At 38.0% G+C, this 16,644-nt stretch overlaps 1 protein-coding gene across 3 annotated transcripts in view; it reads left to right on the forward strand.

The window, feature by feature from the left end:
• Window positions 1–15,455, forward strand: part of nrg3b (neuregulin 3b) — a 143,657-nt gene extending 128,202 nt beyond the window's left edge. Inside the window, exons 5-9 of one of the 3 annotated variants that reach the window (XM_084135773.1) lie at window positions 2,913–3,015; window positions 3,815–3,941; window positions 6,837–6,949; window positions 7,312–7,500; window positions 14,272–15,455. In XM_084135773.1, coding sequence (XP_083991899.1) covers window positions 2,913–3,015; window positions 3,815–3,941; window positions 6,837–6,949; window positions 7,312–7,500; window positions 14,272–14,920 — 1,181 coding nt within the window. In that variant the 3' untranslated portion in view covers window positions 14,921–15,455. The remainder of the gene's footprint in view (window positions 1–2,912; window positions 3,016–3,814; window positions 3,942–6,836; window positions 6,950–7,311; window positions 7,501–14,271) is intronic. The other 2 variants (XM_084135771.1, XM_084135772.1) reach the window with 2 other exon arrangements.
• The last annotated feature ends 1,189 nt before the right edge of the window (window positions 15,456–16,644 follow it).

Genomic DNA, 16,644 nt, shown 5'->3' on the forward strand with positions numbered 1-16,644 from the left:
TATGCGCATACATGTGTGTGCTCGCCTGTGTATGTGGCTGTTAATTACTGCGAAGCCTCGAGGTGTGCACCTTGCTGAGGTGGCATGTTGCATAGCAAGTCTCTGGGGATAAGAAATATCACACAGCCAAGGGCTAAATACATGCCTTTACCCTAACAAACCACAGCATCCACAGACTTAAAGCAGTGTCAACAATCAGGAGCCCAAAAAACTGCTGTGAAAATGGATTTTCCGCAAGCTTTTCCCTCTTCTGCATCCACACACCCTGCCCTACCGTCCTCTCTCATGTGCCTGACAACTGAAAGCATTTCTTTAAGTGAACGAGTGAATCTTGTGAAGTTTTCCATTAGTCGTGCTTCACACGCTCGCCTCAAGATTTCCTCAAAAACTGTCAGAGAAGGAGAGATAGCTTAAGTGGAACTGATATGCATTTCTGCTTCTCGGAAATGACTGCCTCAGTGATTTTAATCTGGGTGGTGAGCGAGTCCAGTTGTTGGCTATTATGGAGCATGTTTTCCGTGAGAGAGAGAGAGAGAGGCGTTGGGGGGGTGGGGGGGTTGAGTGCACGTGTGCATGAATGGTCAGCTCTGTGCATTTGTGGCATGAGAGAACATTTCACATGGGTGTATGTTTGTGAGGGAGTCTAGCCATCTGTTTGCAGAGACTCCATCAAACTACGGCTCAATATCCTGTGAGGACCAGTCTTTCAGTCCCTGTTATCCCACTGCCCGTTCTTTGTTTTCCACAGATGTATTTTTGACAGTTTTGGGTGGCTTGTTTTTGCCCAAGATTAATCCATATAGATTATTCACTGGGTCTGATGCAGTAGAACTACCTTAAGCTCAGACCTGAACCCCTTTTAACGCGTTTACGGTGCATTGGATATAAGTCACACAACAAATCTCACCATCAATGTTCTGACATCTAGTGGAACTTCTCTCAGAAGACTTGATAGTTGTTAGCGAGGATCAGCTCCCTTTTAATCAGGGTTATCATCAATTCGATTTAAATTGAGAATGCTTCTTAAAATCCACCACATGAGTTTGATTGTTCAAGACAAACTTTGAATGATGGCTTGATAAAGCCTTTTTTTGTATTTTATAGGTCGTTGAGAAAGACAAGTAGGGCTAGGTGATACATAGAATATAAGGGATGTTATCGAAATATCTAAGCCCATTTTCATCTCAGAACTATGACAGCTGATAGGTGCTGTTTTCAGACGCTCCCGTACATATTTGTCTGAGCGCTCTATGAAGAGAGTCAAAGGTTTCTTTTTACAACATGTTTTTGCAGTGTTAAGCATTGCAACCAATCATAAACATGTATGTTAAGTGTGTGAACAAAATGGCCACACAGAAGTGTTTAAGGTAGTCAGTGGCGCATCCACTCCAAATTCTGGAGTTATCATTCACTTACTGTGTTCTAGACACTTGTGAATCATTAACCACTTTCACACAGCAGTCCAGGTAAATTACCGTAAAATTGCCAGAACGACTTTACCGGTAAATTCACAAATGTGCTGTTCACACAAGCAACAGCGTTCTGGCTTTTTACCAGTAATCAGCCCATTCACGCATCAGTTCCAAAATACCGATAAACTCTGTGATGATGTCATTAACCCGGAATTGACCTCTAAAGTTGTTGACAAATCTCTTCATCCGCCCAGACAAGGAGAAGAGTTTTAGTTTCGGTATAACTCCAATTTGAAGACATTTGTAAACAGTGCTGAGTAAACGTGCCATCTGAGTCATAATTTTATGAATGGCCCAGAGCCGTTGCTCTTTCAATGGCTTCTGATTGGCCCAAATCACTTCTTACGTCAGCGCGTTCTGACCTTGTACGTGCAAAATACCAGTAATCTTCATTGCGCCAGAGAAACAAGGGCGCAGCCATCTTTAGAATATTGTCTTTGAACTTCCGTTTTGCGGTCGCTCTGTATATTTGTATGGCATCGCTGTCCAGGAGTTACTAGCTGGTGAAGTAGATTTACTTAATGTAAAGTTAACATTGTCAGTAGACCGGGAAGATTTTAAAACGAGCCGTTCATTCATAAATGCAAGATCGCTGTGAAAATACAGGCCAGAAGACAAAAGACAAGGAGCGCAGCGCTGAAAAGGGGCGGGGCTACATAAGGTTTATACCAGTAATTTACTGGTAATGTTACAACTTCCCTTACTAGTAAATAGCCGATACCAATTTACCAGTACATTTGAAAAGGTCCTGTTCACATATGATCTGTTACTGGTAATTTACCAGTAAAGACTGTATGTGTGAAAGCGGCTATTGTCTTATAACCAACAAAGTGTAAACTCGATTTAAATAAGAGATTCATATTTGGCTATATCGCCCAGCCCTACAGAAAACCATTCATTTTAATTTTATGGACCAAGGAGAAAGAATACATTTCCCAGCATGCTATTAACTTATTTTTATTATTATTAAATCAGTAAATTCCATTTTGTGTAATGTAATATCAGGTATATCCAGTTCAATAGTGCTGGATTCTTATAAACCAATCATTAGGCAGATTCTTACGGCAAGCGCATTTTAAGCCTGTCTGACCACTGACACATGAGTGTTTAGCTGACAGCTCCCTGCATGTTTCTCTGCTGTCTATCCCCCATCATCAAATCAAATATGAGTGTGTGCACATGTTTGTGTGCTAGTTAAACATGCCAAAATGGTATAACTAGCCAATTAGTTTTGAAACAGTCCCTTTCCAATCATCTCTAAAAATTCAGATTCTCTTGCACTGGGAATGTTTCCATTATTGGGTCAGTGAATTTTCCTTACAACCTACAAGAGCCAATTAGCTACATTAGGTTATTTTGTTCAATCTAAACTGGCACAGTGATGATGACTGTGAATAAAGCCTGAAGATGAGTGTGTGCTGTCCTTGTCTGTCTTTTCAGAGAGTGCAGAAACCTATCAGAGACAGATTATGTCCATCTTCAGCATAGCCATGGGGATCAGCCTGCTGGGAGTGGCTTGCATGGCTCTTTACTGCAAAAACAAGTGAGTCCAAAGTCCAAACCATCCTTGGAAGCTAGAAAAACATTGTTTCAACACAAAAACAAGTTTGAGTGTTTTTGAAGAGATGTTGTGGATCAGTGATGGATCAATGATGGTAATGTTTTCATCCTGTCTGGTATTCAAAAATATGATACATTAAAAATACAATTCATAACGACTTAGACCTCTTCCAGTTTGAAAATGTAATTCTTGAGAAGAAAACAGTATCATCAGTATTAATAAGTAGTTTAGCATAATCTTTTATCATAATTTCTTAAAAAAACATATTTTAACAAATTTAATTAGTAAATTCACAAAATAATAATAATAATTATTATTATTATAGTAATACTAATTTGGCCTTTTCATGGCAAGGTTAGTTCAGGTTGTAAAATGTCATATAATGGACCCCCCCCCCCCCACATCTTTTTTTGTTGTGAGGTTTTCGCGTGCAGCCGTCATAGGCAGCCGTGCACGAGCGCAAAACCTCACAACACCCACCCCTGTCGGTGATTGGTTGGAACACTATTTATTTTGGTTTTGAGTGTTGGTGAAACCAACTGTTTTTGTGTGCAGATCTCAGAGCCTAGGGCAGAGATGCGTTTTTTGACAGCATGCTTATGGGGCAGGCAGCTAGCGGATCGTTAGGAAAGATTAGATGAATGTGATCATTTATGTTTGGGCCTAAAATCGCTGATACAACCTTTAATAAAAGATTATTGCTTTTCTCTTTTCTGTCATTGACATTTCTCATTGCACAAAAGAAAATTGTGTGGTTTAAAAATGTATTAACCCTTTGCAGGAGACAAAGAGAGAAGCATCGAGCCCATCTGACCGAAATTCGCAACTTGAGAGACTGTACTGTCAACGCCTCTGGTCTCATGTCTAAATCCAGCCCCAGACTCGAGAGCACCCTCCAGCTTCAAAAGGTGACGCCTCGCAGCTGCCGTTTGTTTATGTTTCAGAGCATATTTGCATGATGTCCACATTTGTGCTGACCGTCCGCATAATGATCACTTATCCGAAAAAAAGCCTACATCCCCGCACCCATGCGTATACCAAATATATATGTGTACGGTCAGAAATCAAGCCACCCACGTGTGCTGTTATGGAGATTCAACTAAAGTCCCCTGTGCATAACAGTCAGTAATGAATACAATTGGCCAGCAGGCAGCTGAAGGAATGATGCCCTCCAAGGCTTTACTGCTTTCCCACCTGCTCCGAAGATCCCTCAAGCTGACAGAAATAACATTGCATGCAGCTCGGGGAGTAAACACTGCATCCATCTGATGCAACAGTCAAAGGTAGCCGGCCACCTAGCTGATGAAGAACTGGATGAATAGAGTTGCATTATCCAAACTGGAATATTAGTCTCTCTCTGGTGCCACTTGGGGTTCATTCTCATCCCGTACATAAATGTTGATGGGCTCACGTTCCCATGTGCACTGTCAGGTCCAATAAGGGTAAAGAATCAAGCCTCAATCATTCCCAATGGTTTACCTTAACATTTCCTTGCAGATGCTTTTATACCAAAGTAATTTGTACGAAAGTGCATACACTGCATAAATAACACAGGGTGTAGCGTATCAGATCAGTGTCACTCTTGCTAATCCAAGCATGCAGGGAAAACCTTTAATTGGACCGCTTATATAATCGTCACAAAAATCTGCTGAGCCAGCAGCAGACGACTATAAAATTAATTTAAAAAGAGGCTGAGAGGGTGAGCTCCAATCTTTTCTTCAGACTTCACTTGAATTCTGCATGTTTCATACCCGCACCCTACAGGGTTTTTATTTATTTTTTTATTTTACATTTACAGCAGCCAGTACTGCTGTTCTGCTTCTCCTCCTCTGAGTTTTCTCGCCCTGCTGAGGCGATGAAGGGGTGGTCAGAAATCATCCAATTTTCTTGTTGGAGAGAAGAACAATGCTAACAGGTCCCCAAGGAAGCAGGAGTGTTAAAAGGACATGCTTTTCCAGCTGTAAGGCCCCAAACTAGTTTAAAGTCAAACTCAATCGTTTTAATGATGTTCCACAGGACAGGCAGAGGGAGGGAGATTTCACTAACTGGAATAACTGCATTATCGACTGTCTTTTTCAGCTCGGGCGACATTGGGGGGTGTGGGATACTTATTGTGGACTCTCAGAGTGCTGGGTTGTAGTAAGATAATGGCTTTAATTTTAAGAGGGGGAACAGAAAAAAATACTTCAGGAATTCATTAATGTAATCTTGTCTGGGATTAATTCCTGACTGGGGTAGTCGAAAAGGGTGAATAATCAGTGTGTCTCGCTTAATCTGCAGTTTACATGTAAAGTCTAATTAAAGTGACTTTCTCTCACTGAGGGGCCTGTATATCGCAGAGTGAGCATATATGCAGCCTCTTTTCAGAGTTCATGATCCCTTTATTTCGTCTTTGGCCTGTACATGTGTGTTCCTACTTTTATCTGCCTGTACAAGTGAGGGGAAGTGAGATGAGATGCTTTACAGCACAAGAGTAATCATACATGTCATTTGCGGCGGGTCGTGTCCACACCACTTCATGAAATAGCTTGCGGCAGGGATGTGTATAATACAGAGGAAGCTTCTGAGCAGGAATTTTCATTTTGTTAGTGCGTGTTATAACGAGTGGCAATCCGGCGCTGGAATTAGATTTTAATGTTTTGCTGAGTGGTTGTTGCAGTTGTCATCGTTGGTGGAAAGCCAGTCCGTTCTAGTTAAGTCATGAAATAAAATGCAAACTACTATGTGCCCATTTCTCATATCACTACCATGCAAAAGTGAAAGAAAGAAATGGATGCTTTTATTCAGCTAGGACCCATTAAATTGATCGAAAATAACAGTAAAGACTTTTATACTGTCACAGATTTCTATTTCAAATAAATGCGTTTCAGAAAAAAAACAAAACATATTTACACAGCAGCACAACTGTATCAACATTGATAATAATAAGAAATGTTTCTTGAGCACAAAATCAGTATATTAGAATGATTTCTGAAGGATAATGTGACACTAGACTAACTAGACTAATGGCTTGCCATCAAATAAATGACATTTAAAAAAAAAAAATGTTTTAATAATATTTCACATTACCCTTTTTACTGCATTTTGATCATTCCACCTTGATGAGCATAACATACTTAAAAATTGTACTGACCCCGAACGTAGTGAATGTACACTGCAGTTCAGCTGCAATTTGGACTTATTAAAATAATTGATATTAGGATGGACCCCAAATCAAATGTAAAAAAATCTTACTGCTGGACCAACAAATCATATTCAAGCCCCAGTCGCTGATCCATGCATTCATTGGTAGATAGTGGTAGATACAAGAATGAAGTTGTCAAATTAAATGTTACAACATTATTCAGGCATGTGAACTTGGTTAGAAAGAGTGTTTGCTCTCTCAATTCATTGTGTAATGATAACTTAGCAAGTCAGTGTGCTATTGAAATTGTTTTTAAATAATTCTATGGACATTTCTAAGCGCAATGTCACGTTTACATTTCAAATTTGACTAGGGTATGACCAAATGCTCTACTACAGACCTGATCCGTCTAATCAAAACCATAAAAGATCATTCAAAATTATTTTTGCATAACCTAGTTAATATTCATGAAGTGAGCCTTTAACATTTCACGACATCACAGTGCATCCACTCATCCAACTTTCTCACTTTCTAACTCTCACTGTGTTGACACCCATGAAACATTCACACACGGATAGAAAGACCCATGCATAGGAATGATAATCACTGAGGTCATCTATTATATAGTTCTGTTCGCTTGCAATTAATAATATCTTTTATTTCCTGTTCGTCTCTACAGAGCAGAAGAGCCCATGGTTTCTCCTCTCCACAGGCGGCCAGCATAATTCTCAACAGCTCTAAAGTCTCCCTACCAAATCATAATCGCAGTCTCTCCATGGGGAAGCGCTGCAGGTACTTTCCCAGTGCTTCACATCTATTGTAAAACTTCTGACACTCCGTCCTTCTCCACAGAAGTGAAAGCAATGGAGGAAGAAATTTAATCAGCTCTCAATATGGCACCATATGTTATTGTCAAAAATGAACCTCTTCAAAGAATTATAATAATTGTAATTGGTAAAAAACCATGATGATTAGATAATTTTCTGAATTATGGTGGAATAATTTTTTTCCACATAAGTAATTTACAAGCATTTATTTATCTTGAATTCTAGCATTTGAGCCAGGTGGTAACCTAAGGCTGTCTTGTATAAAATCTTTGAAATAATCTGTGATCTTTGTCTTCTCACTTTGGAAGCTTTTATATGTTTCTACAGAAGCTGCTCCTTCTCCTCAAGCCCCGCCCTAAAACACAAGGTAACCAATTATCGAGTTGTCTCAAAGTGGACTCCGCCCATCTCTAGAGCGGGCCATCATCTCATTGGAGGATCTCGAGATTCTCTTCATTCCTATAAACATCTCCAGGAGGTGGAGGTCAATGAGGTGATGCCACAATCTTTGAGAAGGTGAGTAATAAAATGCAACAAAATGACAAACACACTTACAATGATTTTTTTTTAGCTTACTGCAATACTTTTTAGCACAGTGTAGATTTTTTTCATCAGATTCTTAAGGGTTCATGTGTGTGTTTTTAACTACTGCCACTTATATGGGGTTGTTGCCACCCGATTGTTGCGCAATACCGATAAAAATTTCTCAATATGCAGTAGGCCTATAACATTACAATATTTCATGGATGCAAGCCAAGACAATCAGTCTATAGCCTACATGACAACACACACACTTAACAATTTTTGATAATACGATATAGTATTCGTAAAGCAACACTGACATAAGAATTTGCAATGGCTAAAGTTGTTTGAATGCACGTTGTTTTATGACAAGAAGCAAAGTTGTGCATTACAATGCAGACATGACAATAATTGGCACCAATCTGGCACACTTACAAGAGCAACCCCCCCGGATACCCAATCCCCCCAAATATTAATTACATTGTTAAAACTTAGATTATCTAAACAACGAATGAAATCAAGCGTAGCGTTAGTTCTGGCAGGTCACGTTAGTCAAGCTCGCGTCAGCTGACCCTCAGCTGATCCACATCTACCTATAGGAATACGACGCCTATCACCGTATACATATATGAGCTCCTTCAGTATTATCAGCAGCTATCGCGTTTCTCAGGAGCTCTCATTATTCTCATTACCCTCCTCCATATCCAGCTCCTCCTCTCGCCCAGTCAGGATTTGGCATTCTGATTCCCCTTGAATCAGAATAAATTCTCTAATTATGTTGTACTTTAAAATCTTGAATGAAATATATTTGCAAACTTTCATGTTGGTTCTGTTCTGTTTACCCCAAGGGGGGTTATTGCTGCTCTTATCCATGCTAGGCTGCATGGATGCGCAGGGAGTTCTCGCCTAGAACGGAACCATACCACCAATCCAAACTGTATGCTAATTGTCAATCGTATTTGACAGTAGTGGTCCTGACAGAAATAAACCAATCAGGGTGTGCTATTGTCAAATTATGCAAAGAAAATAATTGTGTGCATTAATAATACATAAAAGGTTAGTTATAAAATAAAATATGATTTCCATCACCATCATTTTCATCATCATTTGAAATGTGATGGAAATTACATTTCTTGGGTCAGAAAAAGGGTTTTGGAGAAAATGACAAAATTCTCATGTAATGCATGTAAAATTCAAAAGTTTGGGGTCAGTACAATTATTATTATTATTTTTTATTATTCAGTTAATGTGCATTAAATTGATTAAAAAAAAAAAAAAGACAGTAAAAATATTTCTAATTTATGCTGTTTTGACTTTCTATTCTTCAAAGAATCCTAAAAAAAAAATGTATCCTGGTTTCCACAAAAATATTAAGCAGCATATTTACCGAGCAGGGTAACACTTTATAATAACGTTCAGTTGTAAGTCATTTATAAGTGGTTAGTTAATGATGAACTAATCATTTAAAAAACATTCATAAATGATTAGCAAGTGATATACTAACATTTTATGTATGTTTTGTAAATTCCGTTACAAGTAAACAAGTTACAAGTGATTAGTAAATGATTAACTAATTATTTACGAAACATGACTATGTGTTCATAAATTATTAATAAGTGATATGTTCATTATTGTATGTATGTTTTGTATATTCAGTTGTCATTTACAATTGATTAGTTAATGATTAATCATTTACAAAACATGAATATGCGGTTCATAAATGTTTAATTTAATGAAAGTGTTGTAAATGCCTTGTATACACGTACAGATCATTTGTAACAGGTAAGTAACAGTGTTCAACACGAATGATGTGTAACACATTTACAAGTGAAGAATAGTTTACACTTTAGATTTGGGGATGCAGAAAGTGTAAATGATTTATTCATGCGTTTACACATCTATAACAGGTGTTGAACACTGTAGTGTGTGCTGCAGTGTAAGTGCTGATGTGAGCAACCTGATGTGAGCAAAACATACAAAAAAAATTAAAAATGTATTAAACATTTATGAAACGCATAGTCATGTTTTGTAAATGATTAGTTAATCATTAACTAATCAAATGTAAATGACTTATAACTGAATCTACAAAACATACATAAAATAATGAACAGATCACTTATTAATCATTTATGAATGCATAGTCATGTTTCTAAATGATTAGTTAATCATTTACTAATCACTTGTAAATGACTTGTAATGGAATTTACAAAACATACATAAAATATTAATATATATCACTTGCTAATCATTTATGAATGTTTTGTAAATGATTAGTGATGATTATAACTAAAACAATAACTATATTAGCGTCCACACTGTTTATGTTATGCGTGCGCTGCAGTTCTGTCGTCTGTCGCTTTAAAAGCTTGAGCTCTTTAAAGCAAGATGGATTCTGGTTAGCTGTTATTGTTTTTATAGTTCATCAGCTAGAAAACATGGTTCTGAAAGTGATTCTAACTATTCTTTATTCTTAGGACGATTGTTAGAACAACGTCTTTATCATTATCGTTATACGTAGTTATCGTCCTTGGTGTGAACGGGCCTTTACTCTTGAATTTCCGAGCAATGTTCTCATTACCATGCCAACTTGATCCAGCTTCACAGCGACTTGTAAACTCTGCTCACTGCCAAACTCTCTCTATTTGACCTATTTCCATAATTTACATTCTTAAATAGTGCCGCTTTGAGCTTGGAGACTCATTTAAGGGATGTGATCAAGCACATATGCACTAACACACTTACAGAATGGGGTTTTCTTTTTCCCAGTGTGTCAGCAGCAGGGATCTCGGGATCTTTTTTTCTTTTCTTTCCTTTTTTTTTTTAAGTCTGCTGGGTTACCTCGACTTTTGCTTAATTAATTTAAGTATGTGTCTGAAAGCACAACCAGTGGGTTACCCCTCTATAGGGGTCCACAGTATTCAGCTATTGTTATTATTGTTCTTGATTAATTAAATATTGATAAGCCTTTCTGAACCTTTCTTAGTCCAGTCTTGGCCGGCCCAGAGAGAGACAGGCTGGGGCTGAACTGACCTATTTCTAGACTTAACTGCTTTAAAACACCAACACCATCCCCGAATCTTTCTCTTGTTGCCATGGAGACACCCTCTAGTCTAATGGTAAAAAAAAAAAAAAAAAGTGAGGAGAGGGGGGAAGATGGGCACGCACAGCTCGCTTATTCCCCTCACTATGACAGCAGAAATGTTGTCAGTGTTATATTTTTAAAAAAATTCTGCAAAGACACATATTTACCTGTCAGAGATGAAATATGGATTGAAACTGTGTGTGCCATCGGTGCAGTTATATTTAGATATTGTTTTGATTTGCTGAGATCTGCCGGATTAACCTGCAGCTAGAATACACTTTTAATACCCGTGCATTGTGTTATAGGGCTCAATTATTTAAGCCCTGTTATTTAACAGTCTTTGATGTCAGACAATAACTCAGTGGTTAGATGAGCTGGGGTTTCTGGGAAGTGACAAAGCATACCATTTTTTATGTGTCTGATTTGGTGTTATGTAAAACTGTATTCAAATGTCATCTTGTCAAGGTTTAGATGAGAGGGTGATAACTGTGCTAGTTTGAATCCTTAACACTGAGAAAGCCACAATATTTCCTATGATTTTACATCTGACAAAACCCTAGATAAACTCGGGTCGGTCACGTCGCAAGATCTGAGTGTTACTCCACAACAGTTTCTCAGCAAAAATAAATAAATATGTTTTGCTTTTTCACCACAAGGTGTGCTGGATTTGATAAGAAGTCTCCTCTTGCAGATCAAAACCACAGCTAAATCAAGTAGCGTCGTCTTCATAAAATCATAGGTCTGGGTGAGGAATACACAGGCTTTGATTAGAATGGCTTAAATCTATGATAAAGCCATCGGAAGAGAGAAAGTGCTCAGTGTTAAAGTCTGCATTAAATGAAAAGTCTATCCATTTTCTAAATGCATGTTATAGATATTTTTTTCTTTATTCGGATCTTTCGTTGAAAATGACAGAGTTATCTCTGGTGACGTATGCAGGACTTGTCCAGTCATTTAATCCCGGAAGCTTGAATTCATCTGCAGTCTCCACTTTTGCGTGCCACGCTGACATTTTAAAATCCATTCAACGCATAGAACCAAGTTCCTGTCCTACATTTTTTTCTTTTTCAATAATTCCTTACACTCAGATGTATGTCAGATCTGTTGCTACTTTCATTTCATTGTGACTTATGCAGCAGGGTCCTTAAAAAGTCTTCAATTCAGTTGTATCAAATTTCATAATTCATAAGAAGTCTTAATATTTTAAATGATACAAGAAAGGTCTTGATTATCAAACAAATTGGATAAGATTAGCGATATATATATATATATACATATACACTACCGGTCAAAAGTTTTAGATCGGTAAGATTTTTTATATTTTTAAAAGAAGTCTCTTCTGCTCACCAAGGCTGCATTTATTTGATTAAAAATACAAACAAAAACAGACATACTGTGACATATTATTACAATTTAAAACAGCTGTTTTCTATGTGAATATATAGTAAAGTGTAATTTATTCCTGTGATCAAAGCTGAATTTTCAGCATCATTGCTCCAGTCTTCAGTGTCAACATGATCCTTCAGAAATCATTCTAATATGATGATTTGATGCTCAAGAAACATTTCTGATTATTATCAATGTTGAAAAAAGTTTTTTACATTTTTATTTCATGATGCTATGATGAATAGAAAGTTCAAAAGAACAGCATTTATCTGAAATGGAAAGCTTTTGTAACATTAAAGGACAATTCCGGTGAAAAATGAACCTAGGGTTAATTAACACATGGTTACCGAGTCGATCGTTCCTTGGGATGCGTTTTCATGAAAATCGAATGTAAAGAGTTTTATCTCTAAAAACAGATTAGCTCATAACACTAGTATATGGGGCACAGAGTAAGTAAAAGTAAATCGCTAGTTAATACCACTAACAAGGCTCAAAATAGCCTCACACTAACACGGTAGCATAATGAGGGTCCCTACATGCAAACCGAAGCATTGAGAACTTTGTAAGTGTACAGACAGTTTAATAAGAAGAGACTTTATAAAGACAGTACATTACGAGTTTACAGGCAGGCGTCATCTTGGAAAACAGTCTCGACTAATCGAGTCACGAACGCCGTGCTAAGTGAGCTGGTCGATAGGAATTACGTTTGTGAAATCTAACGTAGCGTGGCGTTCGTGACTCGATTAGTCGAGACTGTTTTCCTAGATGATGCCTGTAAACGCGTAATGTACTGTCTTTATAAAGTATCTTCTTATTAAACTGTCTGTATACTTACAAAGTTCTCAATGCTTTGGTTTGCATGTAGGGACCCTCATTATGCTACCGTGTTAGTGTGAGGCTATTTTGAGCCTTGTTAGTGGTATTAACTAGCGATTTACTTTTACTTACTCTGTGCCCCATATACTAGTGTTATGAGCTAATCTGTTTTTAGAGATAAAACTCTTTACATTCGATTTTCATGAAAACGCATCCCAAGGAACGATCGACTCGGTAACCATGTGTTAATTACCCCTAGGTTCATTTTTCACCGGAATTGTCCTTTAAACACTACCGTTCAAAAGTTTGGGGTCAGTAAGAATTTTAATTTTATTTTTGGGGGAAAGAAATAAAATAAATCAATACTTTTATTCATCAAGGATGAGTTAAACTGATCAAAAGTTACAGTAAAGACATTTATAATGTTAGAAAATATTCTATTTTAAATAAATGCTGTTCTTTTGAACTTTCTAATCATCAAAGAATTTAAAAAAAAAAATTGTACACAACTGTTTTCAACATTGAAAATAATAATGAATGTTTTTTTGAGCATCAAATCATCATATTAGAATGATTTCTGAAGGATCATGTGATACTGAAGACTGGAGTAATGATGCTGAAAATTCAGCTTTGATCACAGGATATAAATTACAGTTTAAAATATATTAAAATAGAAAACAGTCATTTTAAATTGTCATAATATTTCACAATAATACTGTTTTTTTAATTGTTTTTATCAAATAAATGCAGCCTTGGTGAGCAGAAGAGACTTCTTTTAAAAACATAAAAAATCTTACCGATCTAAAACTTTTGACCAGTAGTGTGTATATATATATATGTGTGTGTGTGTGTATATGTATGTATGTGTATATGTATATATGTGTATATGTGTGTGTATATATATATAAGTGTGTGTGTGTGTGTGTGTGTGTGTGTGTGTGTCTGTGTGTGTGTGTGTGTGTCATTTTAAATATTTAATTTATATTTAATATTTTAAAATACAATAATTTATAATTTTGGCTAATCCTTTTTCTTAAAAAAACATGTTTAATGTGGTTTATCATTTTATAAATATTTTTGTTTTTGTCAGAACCTATTATTTTAACTATAAAGTTGTTTAATTTGTGATTTTTACTGTCATTTTATGGTTTGCATGGTACCATAGATCTTCCTCTACCCCGGCCAAATGATATAATTTGCACAGACCTTTGAAGAAAATGTCTTAAAAAGCCTTAAATTTGATTTAAAAACCCCTGCAGATACCCTGCACAAGCACAAGCTGCAGATTATACATAATTACACTGAGATTCAAAATTCCCACCACCTTGAAATAATTTGATCTCTCCTGTGATTGTTTTGTTTAGGCTATAAAATAATTTTCACTACAAGTGGTCGAGCACTTTCTTTCATGTGTAACGGACAGAAGCAGTGTAATGTTGAAGAGATGTAAGTACTAATTCCCTCGGTTTCTCGCTCTCTAGGTGCCAGTCCCACTCGGACAGCAATCAACAAAGCCGTTGCAATTTGAATATGCAAATAATGCTTTCCGCCCATTCTAAAGGAAAGATGGGCTACACCGATGTTCCGTGCACTCGTCTTGACCAGGGAACCACCTTTCCTCCCCCTTCTTTCCGAGCCCACTCCGTACCCATTATCCCCTCGGTTCAGGGACCTGATTTTGGGGATGGAGGCGGGAATGACAGGGGTAGGGGAGCTTCCAGCTACAACTTAATCAATCCTGAGGCTGTGGCAAATCCCAGCCGATCACTTGCCAGCTCCTCTACGATGGTGCAGGATCCACAGACACTCACCTGCTCCGAGTCTGCACTGATGTCAAGGGGCCAAATCAAACACAAAAGCCTTGTTACCTACACAACGGCCTTGGGATCAGGCACAAGCTCTAGGAGAGCAAAGACTGTAAATTCTATGACCGTACTGGGATCAGGGGCGAAAACCACGCAGTCCGCCGCCAAACTGCTATCCAAGGCCGGAGGAGAAGAGGATCGGTCCGCTTTCGGGGAAGCAGAGCAGGGGGACGGTTTACAAATCCCATTTGTGGGGGATGAAAAAGACAGCTGCTTTTCCAATGGGGTTAGAGGTGTGGCCTGCCTCACATATCCCAAGAGCTGATTGGATAAATGAAAGATTGCTTTGGAAACTCCATATTGATGTGGATGGGACTGCAGCGTCCCCGCTTGTGCAAGACACTTACTTTTGGAACTATTTTACTGCATTGTGAAGTACTATAACTACTGACAACTGAACTTAAAACACTGCATTACTGACGACACAATGTGAAAAGATGCGAGAGAATGAAGACTTGGTGGGATGTTGATCTTAAGAGGTACCGAAAAGGATTTATATGCCACTATTTAACAAAAAGCTTCAATTTAGAAACCAAATAGTGTGTCATCTCAATGTTGTTTCTCTACTGTAAAGAAGAAAAAATATAATAGATGTCAAAACTATATGTATGTCATATATTCCATGTATATGGCATACCGAGTGACAAAAATAAAGATGCAAAACATGGTAATGCAGAAGCTTTTTTCCAATAACTGCTGTTCTATAATCTCAGCCCAGCTCTGTCTTTTTTGTCTGTTTTGCTTGAGGTCTTGAGAAGAAAACGGCAGTTTCTGAATAAAATCTGAATGTCACCCTGTCATTTGATCAGAGAGTATCTGCCCGTACCGGTACGATCAATGTTGTGTGTCTCACACCTTCTGTTTTCAGCAGAGAGCTCGCTGAGCGCCGCAACCAGGTATCTGCAACTATCGCCTGAAACGATCCAACGAACGTGCTGAACGGAGAGAAACCGGCAGAGTCACCGTCTGTCTCCATGGCAACAGAGATCGGATGCGGCAGACTCTCTATCCAACAAGACCATCAACGGATTTAATCATTTACTTGTTTATCTCCTGTGAAGTAGCTCTTGCTAATTAAGCCCAGACTCATTATTTTGTCTCAGCTATTTTGAAACCGCAAAAGGAGGGCTAAAAAAGTTTCCTTAACTAGCTCGTTTTTTTTTTTTTTTTTTTTTTTCAGGTGAGGGTGGAATTAATCAGCAGAAAGATTAAAGCACGGTGTCATTGATGTCTCTCGTCGTGTTTACCTCAAACGAGGGCGACACGGGCGAGTCGCACCCCGAACGCTTTATGAATTATCGGGCTAATTTTCTGAGCGTGAGCCACAGCGTGAGTTGACATTATAATCCAAACAAGAACAAGAAGAAAAAACGCAACCACTGGCTGTCTGCGCCAACAATTTCTTCCACTAGAGCCCAACAAAGCAACATTTGGCAGGTTTTTTTATTTATTATTAATTCGCAGACAAACATATTTGTTTTGTTTTAATGCACCGTGTCTCTCCGCAGATCTTGTGTGAGCCATTGGCTTGGAAACTCATAATGAGTGATCATTTCATTTTGTGAGAACATTACACATAATCATACAACAGCTTAATATTCAATCTCAAGTCAGTCTTTGCTCCGGTGGGAGAAAGCCACGAAAACACTTATGTAATGTTCAAAGCGCCGGAGTCCTGTGTGCATGTGTTGTTGTTTTTTTGGTAGAACACCGCAGACCTGTGCTATTGCATCTGTTTGAGTTTCTGATGAGCAGGCCTATTTCTCCTCTATGCTGATATATTAATAAAGGCAGGATGTTTCTTCAGGCAGGCTGCTAACATTAAAGAGAGTACAACAGCACAGTTCAACAGTGGTAGACCAACAGATGCTGGTGAGAAATGAGTGCAGAGCTGTACACAAGGCGCAGAGAATGTAGACGCAATGAGGGCAGTGGCAAGAAGTGAAACGTATCTGTCACCTGGAATGAGTTGCAGTAACTTATAAATTA

The sequence above is a fragment of the Abramis brama genome (assembly GCF_963993115.1).
Source record: "Abramis brama genome assembly, chromosome: 14".
Taxonomy (NCBI): Eukaryota; Metazoa; Chordata; class Actinopteri; order Cypriniformes; family Leuciscidae; genus Abramis; species Abramis brama.